The sequence below is a fragment of the Artemia sp. Qi Xiang Cuo genome, chromosome 6 (genome assembly GCF_049724085.1).
Source record: "Artemia sp. Qi Xiang Cuo chromosome 6, ASM4972408v1, whole genome shotgun sequence".
Classification (NCBI taxonomy): domain Eukaryota; kingdom Metazoa; phylum Arthropoda; class Branchiopoda; order Anostraca; family Artemiidae; genus Artemia; species Artemia sp. Qi Xiang Cuo.
The window spans coordinates 20,829,267-20,842,105 of NC_142799.1; the positions used below are offsets into that span (position 1 = coordinate 20,829,267).

The following is a 12,839-nucleotide window of genomic DNA, read 5'->3' on the forward strand; positions in this document are numbered from 1 at the left end:
AATATTTTCGCTGGAAAACCTGCTTACCGAAGCGCTAGTGCTACCTAAGTTAAGAACTATGTGACTACAATATGTTGTTTTTGGTTTTTTCATCATAGCCAGGGCACTTCGTATAGAAGGAGTCATCGCAAAACTTTGAAAAGGACTCATTTGATTTGAAATTAAAGTGGATAATCCCCAATTCACAGGAGGGGGGCGTGAAAACTATGGTTTTTAACCATGATATGCAAGACTAGAAAGAAAAGTCTTTAGGAGTAGGGCTGCCCATCACCTCAACCCTTTCTCTTGAAATCCCCCCCCCCCTAAAGTTGAAGTCTAGTCTAAATTAGCATAACCACAAAATTACACAATATTGCATAGAAATACCAAAACCATAGGTTAGGCTATGTCAGGTTTGGTTCGACGTTAGCTTTCTCCTCGTTTAAGTTAGGTTATATTAGGTTAGCTTAACAAGAGCGCGCTTGATAAGCTAACCTAATAGAACCTAACTTAAAAGAGGAGAAAGCTAACTTCGAACCTAAGCTGACATAGCCTAACCTATGGTTTTGGTATTTCTATGCAATATTGTTTAATTTTGTGGTTATGCTAGTTTAGATTAGATTTCAACTTTAGGGGGGGATGTCAAGAGCGAGGGTTGAGGTGATGGGCAGCCCCACTCCTAAAGACTTTTCTTTCTAGTCTTGCATATCATAGTTAAAAACCATAGTTTTCACGCCCCCCTCCTGTGAATTGGTCACTATCCACTTTAATTTCAAATCAAATGAGTCCTTTTCAAAGTTTTGAGATGACTCCTTCTATACGAAGGACCCTGGCTGTGATGAAAAAACCAAAAAGAACATATCGTGGTCCCATAGTTCTTAAATTAGGTAGCACTAGCGGTTCGGTAAGCAGGTTTTCCTGCGAAAATATTTAAATATGATGATGAAACGTTCCTAGAAATTTTGTGTTTGGGGGGGGGAGTTTATAATCCTCTGGAAAATTGGAGTTTGGAGGTTATGGGGGTGTGGTGATTTCAAGAGAGAAGGTTGAGGTGGAAGGGGGGGGTAACTCCTAAAGACTTTTTTTTCTAGTCTTGCATATCGTTGTTAAAAACCATAGTTTTCATACCCCTCCTGTGAATTGGGCATTATCCACTTTAATTTCAAATCAAATGAGCCTGTTTTGAAATTTCTATGACAACACCTTCTATATGAAGTGTCTGGCTATGTAGAAAAACCTAACAACATTTCATGTTCAGCATCATTCTTTACTTAGACAGCGCGAGCGCTTTGACACAAGATTGATTGCAATTCCCTTTTTTCTTATTTTTAAGCGTTTCTGGTGTTTTCTGGTTTTAATCTGTATAGTAAATGTCACGTTTGTTTAAATTAGATCAAATGATGTATGAAGTATTGTTTTGAATCCGTTCCCTCTGAGCCATAGATAGAGAGGTTATTATTGTTCTAATAGCGTGACCTATTAAGATTTTCGCGAATAGATAATCGTTAAGTTTGTATATTTCTTGGTTTTGAAGTTTTAGAAATCCGTATAGGTTAAAATTTTGAACAATATATGCAAATAATGGGTAATTTTTCAAATGTAAGCTCTCCAACGTTTGATGTAAGTTCAAATAATATGACCTTTCGGTGTGTTTTCCAATCAAAAATATGTCGAATATAATGAACTATGTTCAATTGAATATAAAAGCCTGGCTAGAAAGGAATTGTCGGTGAAAAACTCACAAATTAGCCCATAATATAGCTTTTCAGTGTTTTTTTCCAATAATAACATGCAAAATAAGATGAAATTACGTTTCCTTGGTTCTATTTCCTATCCTTCAATTAAGTGGGTCACGACTTGGCAAAAAAAAGGAATTCTCATTGAAAAACTCGAAAATATAGCCATAAATACGGCCTTTCAGTGTTTTTTTCCAACGAAAATTCGAAAAATATGATTAAATTATCTGTTCTTTGTTCTAAACTAATATCCTTTAATTATGACTGCCAGGGCTTGGCAAAAAAAGGAATTGTCAGTGAAAAACTCACAAATATAGCTCTTAATATGGCTTTTCAGTGTTTTTTTCCAACGGAAATGCGCAAAATACGATGAAATTACGTTTCCATGAATCTAATTCGTATCCTTTAATTAGGGAGGTCACAGCTTCGCAGAAAAAAAATTGTCAGAGAAAAACTCATAATGATATCTTATTTACTGGCTTTCAATGTTTTTTCCAACGAATATAAGCTTAAAATATGTTCCGATTTTTCTTATTCATTTCCTTTAAGTAGAGATGCCATTGCGTTGCGAAAAAAGGAATTGTCAGAGAAAAACTCACATAACTAGGTCAGAACTTTTCTGTTTAGTGGTTTTTCCAACGGAAATACGCAAAATACGATGAAATTACGTTCCCTTGGTTCTAATTCATATCCTTTCATTAGGGAGGTCAAGGCTTGGCAAAAAAAAGGAATTTTCAGTGAAAAACTCACAAATAGAGCCCTTAATATGACCTTTCAGTGTTTTTTCCAACTAAAATATAAAAAATACGATGAAATTACATTTACTTGGTTCTAAATTCATATACTTTAATTAGGAATGTCAGGGGTTGGCAAAAAAAGCAATTTTCAGTGAAAAACTAACAAATATATCACTTAATATTGCTTTTCAGTGTTTTTTTCAAACGGATATGCGTAAAATGCGATGAAAATATTCTACCTTGATTAGAATTCTTATCCGTTAATTAGGGATGTCAGAGCTTGTCAGAAAACAGAATGGTCTGTTAAAAAATCACAAAGAGATGACAAAAGATTTATCGTAAATGTTTTTTTCCACTGAAAATGCGCATAATCCGACTTAAATACTGGCCCATTGTTCTAAATTACCTCCCTGCAAGGTGGGCGACCAATACACGGCGAAAAAAAGGAATTGACATGGAAGGTCACAAATTAAGAGGTCATTATATTTCTTTAAAGTGTTTTTTTCATACGGAAATTAGCAAAAAATTACTAAATTACGTTCCCATGGTTCTAATTCATATACTTAAATTATGAATGTCAAGGCTCGGCGAAAAAAAGGAATTTTCATTAAAGAACTAAGAAATATAGCTCTTAATATGGCTTTTCAGTGATTTTTCCAACGAAAATACGCGAAATACGATAAAAATTCGTACCCTTGACTTTATTTCATATTCTCCCACTAGGATGGTCAAGGCTGTGCGACAAAAAAGGAATTGACGGTGGAAAACTTACAAGAATCTTTCTGAATATGGCGTTTCAGTGTTTTTTCCTACAAAAATACGCAAAATACGATGAAAATGCGTTTCTATGACTTTAACTCATTTCCTTCCATTAGGAAGTTCAAGGCTTGGCAAGAAAAAGGAATTTTCAGGGAAAAAATTACAAATCTATCACTGAGTAGGTATGTTCATTGCTATTAACCACAAAAAATTAGCAAAATACGACGAAATTACGTTCCATGGATTTAAAGTCATATACGTCATGTAGGAAGGTTACAGGCTTGGCAAAAAAAAGGAATTTTCAGTGAAAAACTCACAGATATAGCACTTAATATGGCTTTTCAATGTTTTTTCCAACGAAAATATGCAAAATACGATGAAAATACGTTCCCATGGTTTTAATTCATATCCTTCAATTAGGAAAGTCCTAGCTAGGCGAAAAAAGGGAAATGATAGTGAAAAATTCACAAATAGAGCTGTTAATATTGCTTTTTAGTTTTTTTTCCCAACGAAAATACGCAATATCATATGAATTTACGACTCACATGCTTTAATTTATTTTATTCAATGATTGCGTCAAAAGCTTTGCAAGAAAAAGGAATTTATTGTGAAAAACAAACACCTATAGAACTTAGTATGGCTTTTCAGTGTTTTTTTCCAACGAATTTCCGCAAAATACGATGAAAATACGTCTCCAAGGTTTTCTTTTTTATCCTTTAATTAGGGAGGTCAAGGCTTGGCTAAATAATTGAATTGCAACCAATCACATGTCGAGGCTAACATTCTCAAGGCTTTGGCTTTTGACGGATAACATTAAACCTAAGGAAATTTATGTATTTGGAATCAGCCTATAAAGCCAATCATTTGCATTTATCTATAATTACTAAAATTCTGATTTTTAGAGTTATGGCTACTTTCGGACCAATTGCACTTTATTTTCGCCTTGTTTCCCAAAAACTGTTTAAAATTAGGGTTTTTTTAGGTGTTTTCGTTTTTGCTTTATTGTTTGACTTGATAGGAATTCTGCAACAGGATGGTCGTTGAAATTTATTAATGAATAAAGATTTTTTTAACAAGAAATGACTGTAAAGTGTTTTGGGGGGGGGGAGTAATAAAAAAATACTAATTTTTAGATATGATACCTTCTTTCTAGATGTTCTAACACTCTTGTCAAAGCTAGACTTACTACTGTATTAAATATATCATCAGGCATAAGTTTACGTTTGAACAATTATTCGACATTATTTCTGTTCATCTATGATTTAGTGTAGCAGCTCTTGACTTTTAATTGAAAAATAACCTCTTGTGGAAAAAGTTTTTGTCACTCTATTAAATATATCATTGGATATAGGTTTACGTTTGACAAATTATTCGACATTATTTCTGTTCATCGTTGATTTAGTGTAGCAGCTCTTTACTTTTTAATTGAAAAATATCCTCTTGTGGGTTGTGGAAAAAAGTTTTTGTCACTCAATTAAATATATCGCTAGACATAACTTTACAGAAAATTTAGTTTCTTCTAGTTTCACGGTCTAAGTATAGATTCTAAGTAGGTTTTAACTGTACTGCTTGTTTGGTGGGGGGATGAATATCCAAAAATAACGGATGGACCTTTATTTGACTCGGTTAGATTTTGATTCTGAAGCTATTTGTCATAGTCCGTTGTTCTATTCAATATCTTGAGCCAAACTCTGTACTTCTTAAAATGCTGTAGTTTTTTATATTCATATTCGTATGCCATTTATTGTTGTGGTATCAAAAAATTTGGATTGTTGGTTCAATTAATTATAAGTTCATTAAAAATTAAGTAATTAGTTACTACTTATAATAATTTGCAAGTTCAGAATGATGTCAGAAAAGAGATATTAAAAAAAAAATTTGTTCAACTATAAGTTATATTATTGTTTTCAGATCGTAGTTATGTTGGGCTCTGATGAATATTCGGGTAAAAATAAGTTTTCAAATTTTCTAGCTTCCTTCACTTTTGGTAAATAAAAAAACTTGAAACAGTGATTTTGTAACAAGCATTCAGCTTCAATTTACACAAAAAGGACCAGATACTTATCAAAAGCATGAAAATTAAAAATGTAAAATGCATATTTCAAAGAAATAATAACCTTCTTAATAATTTACAACCGATAAACCGTGGAAAGTTGTTTTCCTTAGTATTGTTTGTGAATGATTAAAAGATGATGAGTGACAGAAAACATTTTTGAAACTAAACAAAACTTTAAATTTAGTAAATTGTCAAATGTTGTCAAAATGTAATTTTTTCCTGAAGTTGAAACCTCTTAGTTTAACTCAGGTATTGAACCTTTGGTAGATATATAGGTTCGAAAAGAAACTCTCCCCGTTAAATCTGAGCTAATATAGGTTTTCCGCAGAAAACTTTAGTTTTTTATCATAGCGCTATCAATATTTTAGGATTTATGGCTTGGTTAGGATCTCTCATTTGATGAGGAGGTCCTTCTTTGTACTAGTACAGCCTTCAAAGGTACTGATGATGTGCTAGAGGTACATTATACTGAAGATGGTCTTTCATATACGTCAGAAGATCTGGTATGGCGGGGACCTTCAGGTCGCCTTTGCATAGAGGATGACGAGCGGTTGGCTCCTAGTTTGCCTACAATAGGAGTACGCGGCGATTTATTTGAATACAGGTCCACTCCATTGATTGATATATGAATAAATGATGAACCTGAGGTTGAAATTGAATGTATACCACCCCCTCTGGTAGACGTAGTGGTAGTAGAGGATGAAGACATAGATATTCTGATAATTGAACCTGATGTAGTATATTTAAAAACTGTTATAAATATCGATATTTCAAGAGAATAAAGATTAGAAAGAATGAATTATTTTTTGTTATCTTTGATAGAAGACTTGGTTGTGAACTGATAATACTCTATGGGGTGATTTAATCAAACTGTACTATTCATGTACAGAAGTCTCTGCTAGTATCTTCAATCTATATATATCGATTATATGAAAATTAAAATAGTACAAACAAATTGATTATACAATTACAATATAAAACTCGTTATCCATATTAATAATTAGATTTAACGGTAAATCATGTTTGGGAACTCTTCCACCATGGTTTCCGTTGTTTAAAATCCTTTTCGTAGAATGACCTCTTATGTTGTCTCTTAAAGGGACACTTTTTCTCTTCTCTTAGAGCATAATCATCATAATAATCCGAGTTATATCTTGCACTATGTACATTTTTCTTTGGGTTTTCACTGCTGTCTTTTGCACTATAGAGAAAGCCCTCTTTTACTAGTCCCTTCTTTTGGTCCTCCTTTTCTAACATATCAATCCTTCTTTTATCTGAGCTTACTTGCAATCGATATAAATTTCTCTCCATGTCACATATAATTTTTCTTCTCGTTTCCTCCAGATTCTTCTCATCTGTCTCTGCCTCTATGCAGTCTAAACATTCAGTAGGTTCGTGTGAATGCTCAAAATCATGAAAATGCCCCTTACAAATAGAACAGCTGCAATAAAAGGATATTTCTAACTCCACTTGTTCACTCATGTTATTACACTGCTAACTAAAAACTTAGTGAATTCTATTCACAGATTGATAAAACTATAGCAAAAATCCTCTCCTTATACTCCCTCCGCCGCTAATATGTAAGCAAGCTCTCTGATTGGCTGAGAAGGGGGATCTAACTATTACCTTGGAAACTCATAACATTTGGCTTGAACAACAACAACAAATACTGTTTCCCGGAAACTCATAACATTTGGCTTGAACAACAACAACAAACACTGTTTCCCGGAAACTCATAACATTTGGCTTGAACAACAACAACAAATACTGTTTCCCGGAAACTCATAACATTTGGCTTGAACAACAAATACTGTTTCCCGGAAACTCATAACATTTGGCTTGAACAACAAATATTGGAAACACGCGATCTCCCGGGAACTCATAACATTTGCCTCGAATAACAACAGGAAGGAAGTGACAAAGTTCCTGTTTTTCCATTCTCACTGACAAAATTAATAAAAACATCAAATAAATTGACCAACACACATAACCATCCATGAAAACAGACATAAATGTGACAAAGTTCCTGTTTTTTCATTCTCACTGAGAAAGTCCATAGAACCATCCATAAATGTGACAAAATTCCTGTTTTTCAAATTCTCACTGACAAAAACCATAAAACACGTGGTTCTATGCCCATATATGGTGTACTCGTCGGACTGGCACCCCCATCTCTACTTAGGTGTTGGTATATTAATTATAGAGCGTAGAGGTAGTGGTTGCGAAGGTAGTGACAAGCAAATAGGAAAATGGTCTGACAGATCCGAAAATATTATATTTGAGGACAGGTCATTTCCCAGGTAAGTGGATAAAAAAATGTTATCAATTATTGTTGAAGTTGATCTCACAGGATCGACTCTACTGAGGAAAAAATTGTGAGTAGAAGACCACTCGCGGTTAACGATTCAAAAAAAGTGTCAGATCCAATATTTTTACCAACATTGAGTAGGTTGCAATTAAAGTCTCCAAGAACTATTGCCTTTTTATGGGGTAGGTTAATAAAATTAGAGAAATCATCAAACAGATTACAAAAACATGAGGTCGGAAATGGAGGAGATTTATAAAATAAGGAGAGTATATAGGAATTTTGGCCGATAACTATGTTAAAAAGTATTGAATAAATACATCTGAGATTTATTTGTGTAGAGAAAATAGATTCGCACTCTGATAGCCTGGTAAAATTTACATTCGAACGGATGTAAAGTGAGATACCCCCAGAACACTTTATCAATCTCCTGGGCATATGGATTATTTGGTAACAAGGGAGTAAAAAATCACTAGTGTCATCATTATCGGAAAGCCATGTCTCTGTTAGTCCTATTACGTCAAAAGGGCAGACACCATTGAATGAAATTAAATCTTTCAACTTGAGCCACTTATCCCGGATGCTTCTGATGTTGAAACAAAGAACATTTAGGGATTTATTATTTACAAGTTTTGGCTTCAAATTGGTAGCAAAATCAAGAATATCAAGGTAATTACAACTAGCATGAGTTAAGGTACCAGGGGGGCTGCTTATGGGGTTGGCATACTGATTACTTTCTATATCAGGATAATTAAAAGCAATTTTATTAAAAAGGGATAAATTAGTTAAAAACGAAAAGTCACACATTAAGTAGTCGTCAGGCATTCTGATTGTGACTCAATCAGCCTATGTTGGCTTAAAACACTCTCAATTTGAATTTCTGCTTCAGAAACTATGGTCTCGCCGAAGTGGGTTTTTGCCAAATTCTTCAGAATAATGCATTTCAACTGATTGGGTAACTCTAATTGGAGATGAGCATAGAGGTAACTGTAAAGCTGGCTAATTTAAAGTATATTGTCGATTCATCTTCCAAAGCATTTGGAGAAACTGTGTGAAATCTGTGGGGAGTAATTCCAGGTAGCTTTGTCGGTCTTGATGTCTTCCCTCGCGCAGGATTTTCCGAAAGGGGGTTCTTCAGGGTTTTATGGGGGGCACTTGGTATCAAGGGGAACCATGGATTAATTTTATTTCGGATGAAATTATTCTGAAAATTTTCAACACTGGGGGAAGCATTGGGAACTGTTGGTGTCCTGGGGGCGGCTGGGTGTCTGGGGCCTGTTGGTGGTTCAGGGGCTGTTGGTGGCCTGGGGCCTGTTGGGGGACGGGGGACTATTGGCGTCCTTGGGACTTGCATTGCAACAAAAGGGATTGGAAGTTGTTGCTCTTTTGCTATTCTTAGTATCTCTGCCCTTTGTTTATATTTGGGACAGTTTCCTTTATCTAGGGACTGGTGTTTGCCCTTACAATTAGTACATATTGGGTCAAATTGACAGTTTGACTCATTATGGTCCTTGCCTAGGCAAATCTTACATATGTTGGAATCCTCTCTGCAGTATTTATCTGAGGGCCCAAGCTTTAGACATTTAGTACACTGTAATGGCTTTTCTTTGTAAGGCTTGAAAGATTTTTGTTGGCCAAAGAGGAACACTTTGTCAATATTAAATTGTCCTTGAAGCTCAAACAACACAGTTTTAAAGTTTGAGGTTTCAGTGGTTTCGCGACCAAGGGTATGAACACTAGAGACTGGAATGCATTCATCTTTTTCGTTCATCAATGCTTCCATCAGGTCCGAGTTTAGAAACGATTTAGGGACATTGTAGAGCACTATCTTTGTTTGTATCGGGCTTGGGGACCACAGGTGGGCTGTGACAACAGCATTTTCAACACTTTTCAGCTCCATTACCTTTTTCACTGATGTGGGATCGTTCAAAAGATATCTAGGGACCCTGATCTGTTTATATTCATATTAAAGTTGCAACGAATGGTCTTGAAAAGACTCTGTTTCTTACAGTTTCGGTTAGTATTGAGCCGCATCGCTACTTACTTTCAGTTCATTACCACGAACTCTTTGATTCGCATTTGACTTCTGCATTTTCACACTTGTTACTATTAATGGGAATTGACAAATCATTTTCCTTCATGCATATACAGACCCAAGAGCAACTGAATTGGAATACCTTAAGCCTAAGACTAGTTTTGACTAAACCTAAAGGCTCAAGCACACGGCGCGAGTTTACAAGGTACAAGCTGACTTTTTCACACGCAGCTCGTAAACTAGTATTAGGGGAAAACACGACACTTTTCCAGAAAAAAACTTCATATTTCAAGCCATTGCCCATGAAAATATTTAGCAGCGTTGCCCTTCCCATTCGGAATAATTATCACGCGCATGATAGATGCGAATCTGAAGAATAAACATAAGTATGGACCCTTTGGGAGTCTCCTTTTTTTGGGAAATGTTCCATTTTTTCAGTTTTATGAAATCTGTTAATATGTCTGTTAAACAACAAGACCGTTTAATCTTGGGATGCGTTATGTACAGTCATAGGCCAAAGCTATTTTTGCTTGTAACTAGGTAAGATTTTAATACTTTAGACTGACTGAAAATCAAAATGAACTATTTTGTATCGTTCACTTTGTGTCACTCCATTGTAACAGTAGAAACACAAGCATCATGTATGGGAAGGAGGATGTCCCCTTGATTATTTTTCAGGTCGACACTTAACAGATGCTATTTTTGATTAAAAAAAAAACTAAATTGTTAAGATTCAGCTCTTACTCATATCCGGAATTTTAAATATGCAGGGTGAGGCAGGAAAAACAGGAACTTTCTTTTGGGGTAATAAGAGTGTAACCTAACAGTCATATCCCTTGTCCTTTTTTGTGGTGGTAAAAAGGTTTCGTGAGCCCCAAGATATACCAGGCAACCATATTCCGGCAAGAGTCTTATGTAGGATGTATATAGACAAACAATCGGTCAGTTAGATGGGCTTCGTTAATACAAATGGCTTTATGTGACATTTCTTGTCAAACAGAGTCTTTAGCCTATATGCGAATTTCATCTTATCTTTGTTTTTATTCAGCCAGTGTTCTTGGCCGATTCTCATCTTAAGGCAGCCTCTTAGCCTATAGGCTAAAATCACAAGAGAAATTATCTGCTAAGCTTGATGGCCAGGTTCGGCATCGGATTTTGAGACAACAAAGTTACCGAACAATTCCCGCACATCTGGTTTTGCTGAAAACTTGCCTTACAGTGTGTTATATTGCAAGGTTTTGCCGAAACCAGATTTTTTGACGATGTAGAAAATTCTTCAATCAAGGAGGCATAGTTGTGCCTCTTTAAAGAGGCGACCCACCACAATGTTAAGCGATTTCCGGTCCTAGCTGTCGCAGAGAGACGGCGGTGATCGCATTTTGTAGCCTAAGCTCAAACTAAGAAACATACAAAATTTCTCCCCCCCCCCGCCGGCTTTATCTTCATGGAGGAAAGGGGGCCGGAAGTTTCGACCCTCCCACCACAGCCCTCCTTTAACGTTGTCCGATCGGGCGAAATTTAGAGGATTAAGCTTTCCTGGGGCCTGGGAGCTTATCCTCAGAATTTCAGCTCAATCCGATCACTCCTTCTCTGTTTTCCAAAAACCAAATATAGCCACTTAATGTTCATCAAGTTATTTTTTTATCAGCCACGCCTACAGGCCACAGTTGGCAACGGATCCAGGTGAATGAGGACTCATTTGAACCGGAATTCGACCTGTTAGGGCCTTTTGATATTTTCAGACCGAAAACATAATCCCTCGAATTTACATTTACGAAAAACCTCGTTTTTCAAGGAGGAAAGTGGGCCAGAAGTTTCGACCCTCCCACCACATCCCCACTTTAACGTTGTCCGATCCGGCTGATTTAGAGGATAATTTAGAGGATAAGCTTTCCTAGGGCCTGGGAGCTTATCCTAAAAATTTCAGCTCAATCTGATCACTCCTTCCCTGTTTTCCAAATGTTTTTTAATGTTCATCAAGTTTTTTTTTTATCAGTCACGCTTACAGGTCACAGTTGGCGACGGATCCGGGTGAATGAGGACTCATTCGAAGCGGAATTCGACCTTTTAGGGCCTTTTGATATTTTCAGACCGAAAAAATTATCTCTCGAATTTACATTTACGAAAAACCTCGTTTTTCCATAAGAGCCCATGTTAGTTTTTGAAATTCCTAAAAGCATAGTATTTCATTATTAAATTAGATCAAAATAGTCCTCTTAACCTGACAAGACCGACTGCAAGCTTCCAAAAACTCCAGCTCTTTCCCAGAAGTTTTTTTTTGTCGAGAAACGAAAATCTTACTTTGTATTTGCTTGCGTCAAAAATAGATTGCAGAGACTTTGACAAAAAAAACGTTGAGTTTTTTCTGTTGCCGAGCCAATAAAAATAACTAAACAAGTCTCTGATAGTACAGTGGTCACTATTCCTGTCTGTCATGCGGAAGACCCGGCTTCGATTCCCCGTCAGAGTAAATTCTTTATATATTGAATCTAAAGTAGTATCTCTTAAATTTAAAGTTTAAAAACGAAACTCATTTTCTTTTTTAAATCCAATCTATTAAATCCTTCGGCTCAAAAGGCGTCTCCAGAAGAATATCACAGTCCGCCTTCAGCTTACAGGTAAGTCTCCACTGCTTTGATAACATGCCGTACACCCACATGCTCAAAGAAAAGTTTAAAAAAGAAAATCTTACTGTGCATTTGATTTGAGTATTCAGGAATTAAAAGCCTTAACAAAAGAATCTTCAAAAGCGGTGGGTTTGGGTGGCGACAGCCCCCCAACTTTAACTCCTGACACGATCAGCTAACAGTTAGTCAAGCAATAATAAGTAATAAACTGTACAAAAACGTGCAGAAATTATTTGAAAAAAACTACGTTTTCTAAAGAGTTAAAAAGGCTGAGTCATAAGTTTGAACCTTAAAACGTACAAAGATTAGGAGGTACAGTTGAGGGGGGGGGGCGCCGCCCCCAACCCCCCCGCTTTTGCAGCCTCTTTTATTAAGAATTTTATTTTGGGGGTCTATCACCCCCCTCAACCCCGCTTTTTACCTTGCAAAGAAACGCTGTGCAACACGAACGAAGTTTGGTTGAATTTTTTACCGTAAGAACATCCTATTGCACATCTTCGATTAGAAACAGTACTGAGCCTGTTTGCTGGATTTTTTACATGAGATTTTTCCCTAACCGATAACAAGCTATAATGTGATGAACTTAACAATTTTGAACAGAAAGA

At 35.9% G+C, this 12,839-nt stretch overlaps 2 protein-coding genes across 3 annotated transcripts in view; one reads left to right on the forward strand and one right to left on the reverse strand.

Moving 5' to 3' along the window:
• Nucleotides 1-12,839, reverse strand: part of LOC148950969 (zwei Ig domain protein zig-8-like) — a 523,998-nt gene that overhangs the window by 50,585 nt on the left and 460,574 nt on the right. The gene's annotated exons all lie outside the window — the stretch shown is intronic.
• Nucleotides 785-12,839, forward strand: part of LOC148950970 (cartilage oligomeric matrix protein-like) — a 30,481-nt gene continuing 18,426 nt past the window's right edge. The window contains exons 1-2 of the mRNA XM_089090328.1: nucleotides 785-883; nucleotides 5,654-5,828. Of these exons, the coding sequence (XP_088946454.1) occupies nucleotides 785-883; nucleotides 5,654-5,828 (274 nt within the window). The remainder of the gene's footprint in view (nucleotides 884-5,653; nucleotides 5,829-12,839) is intronic.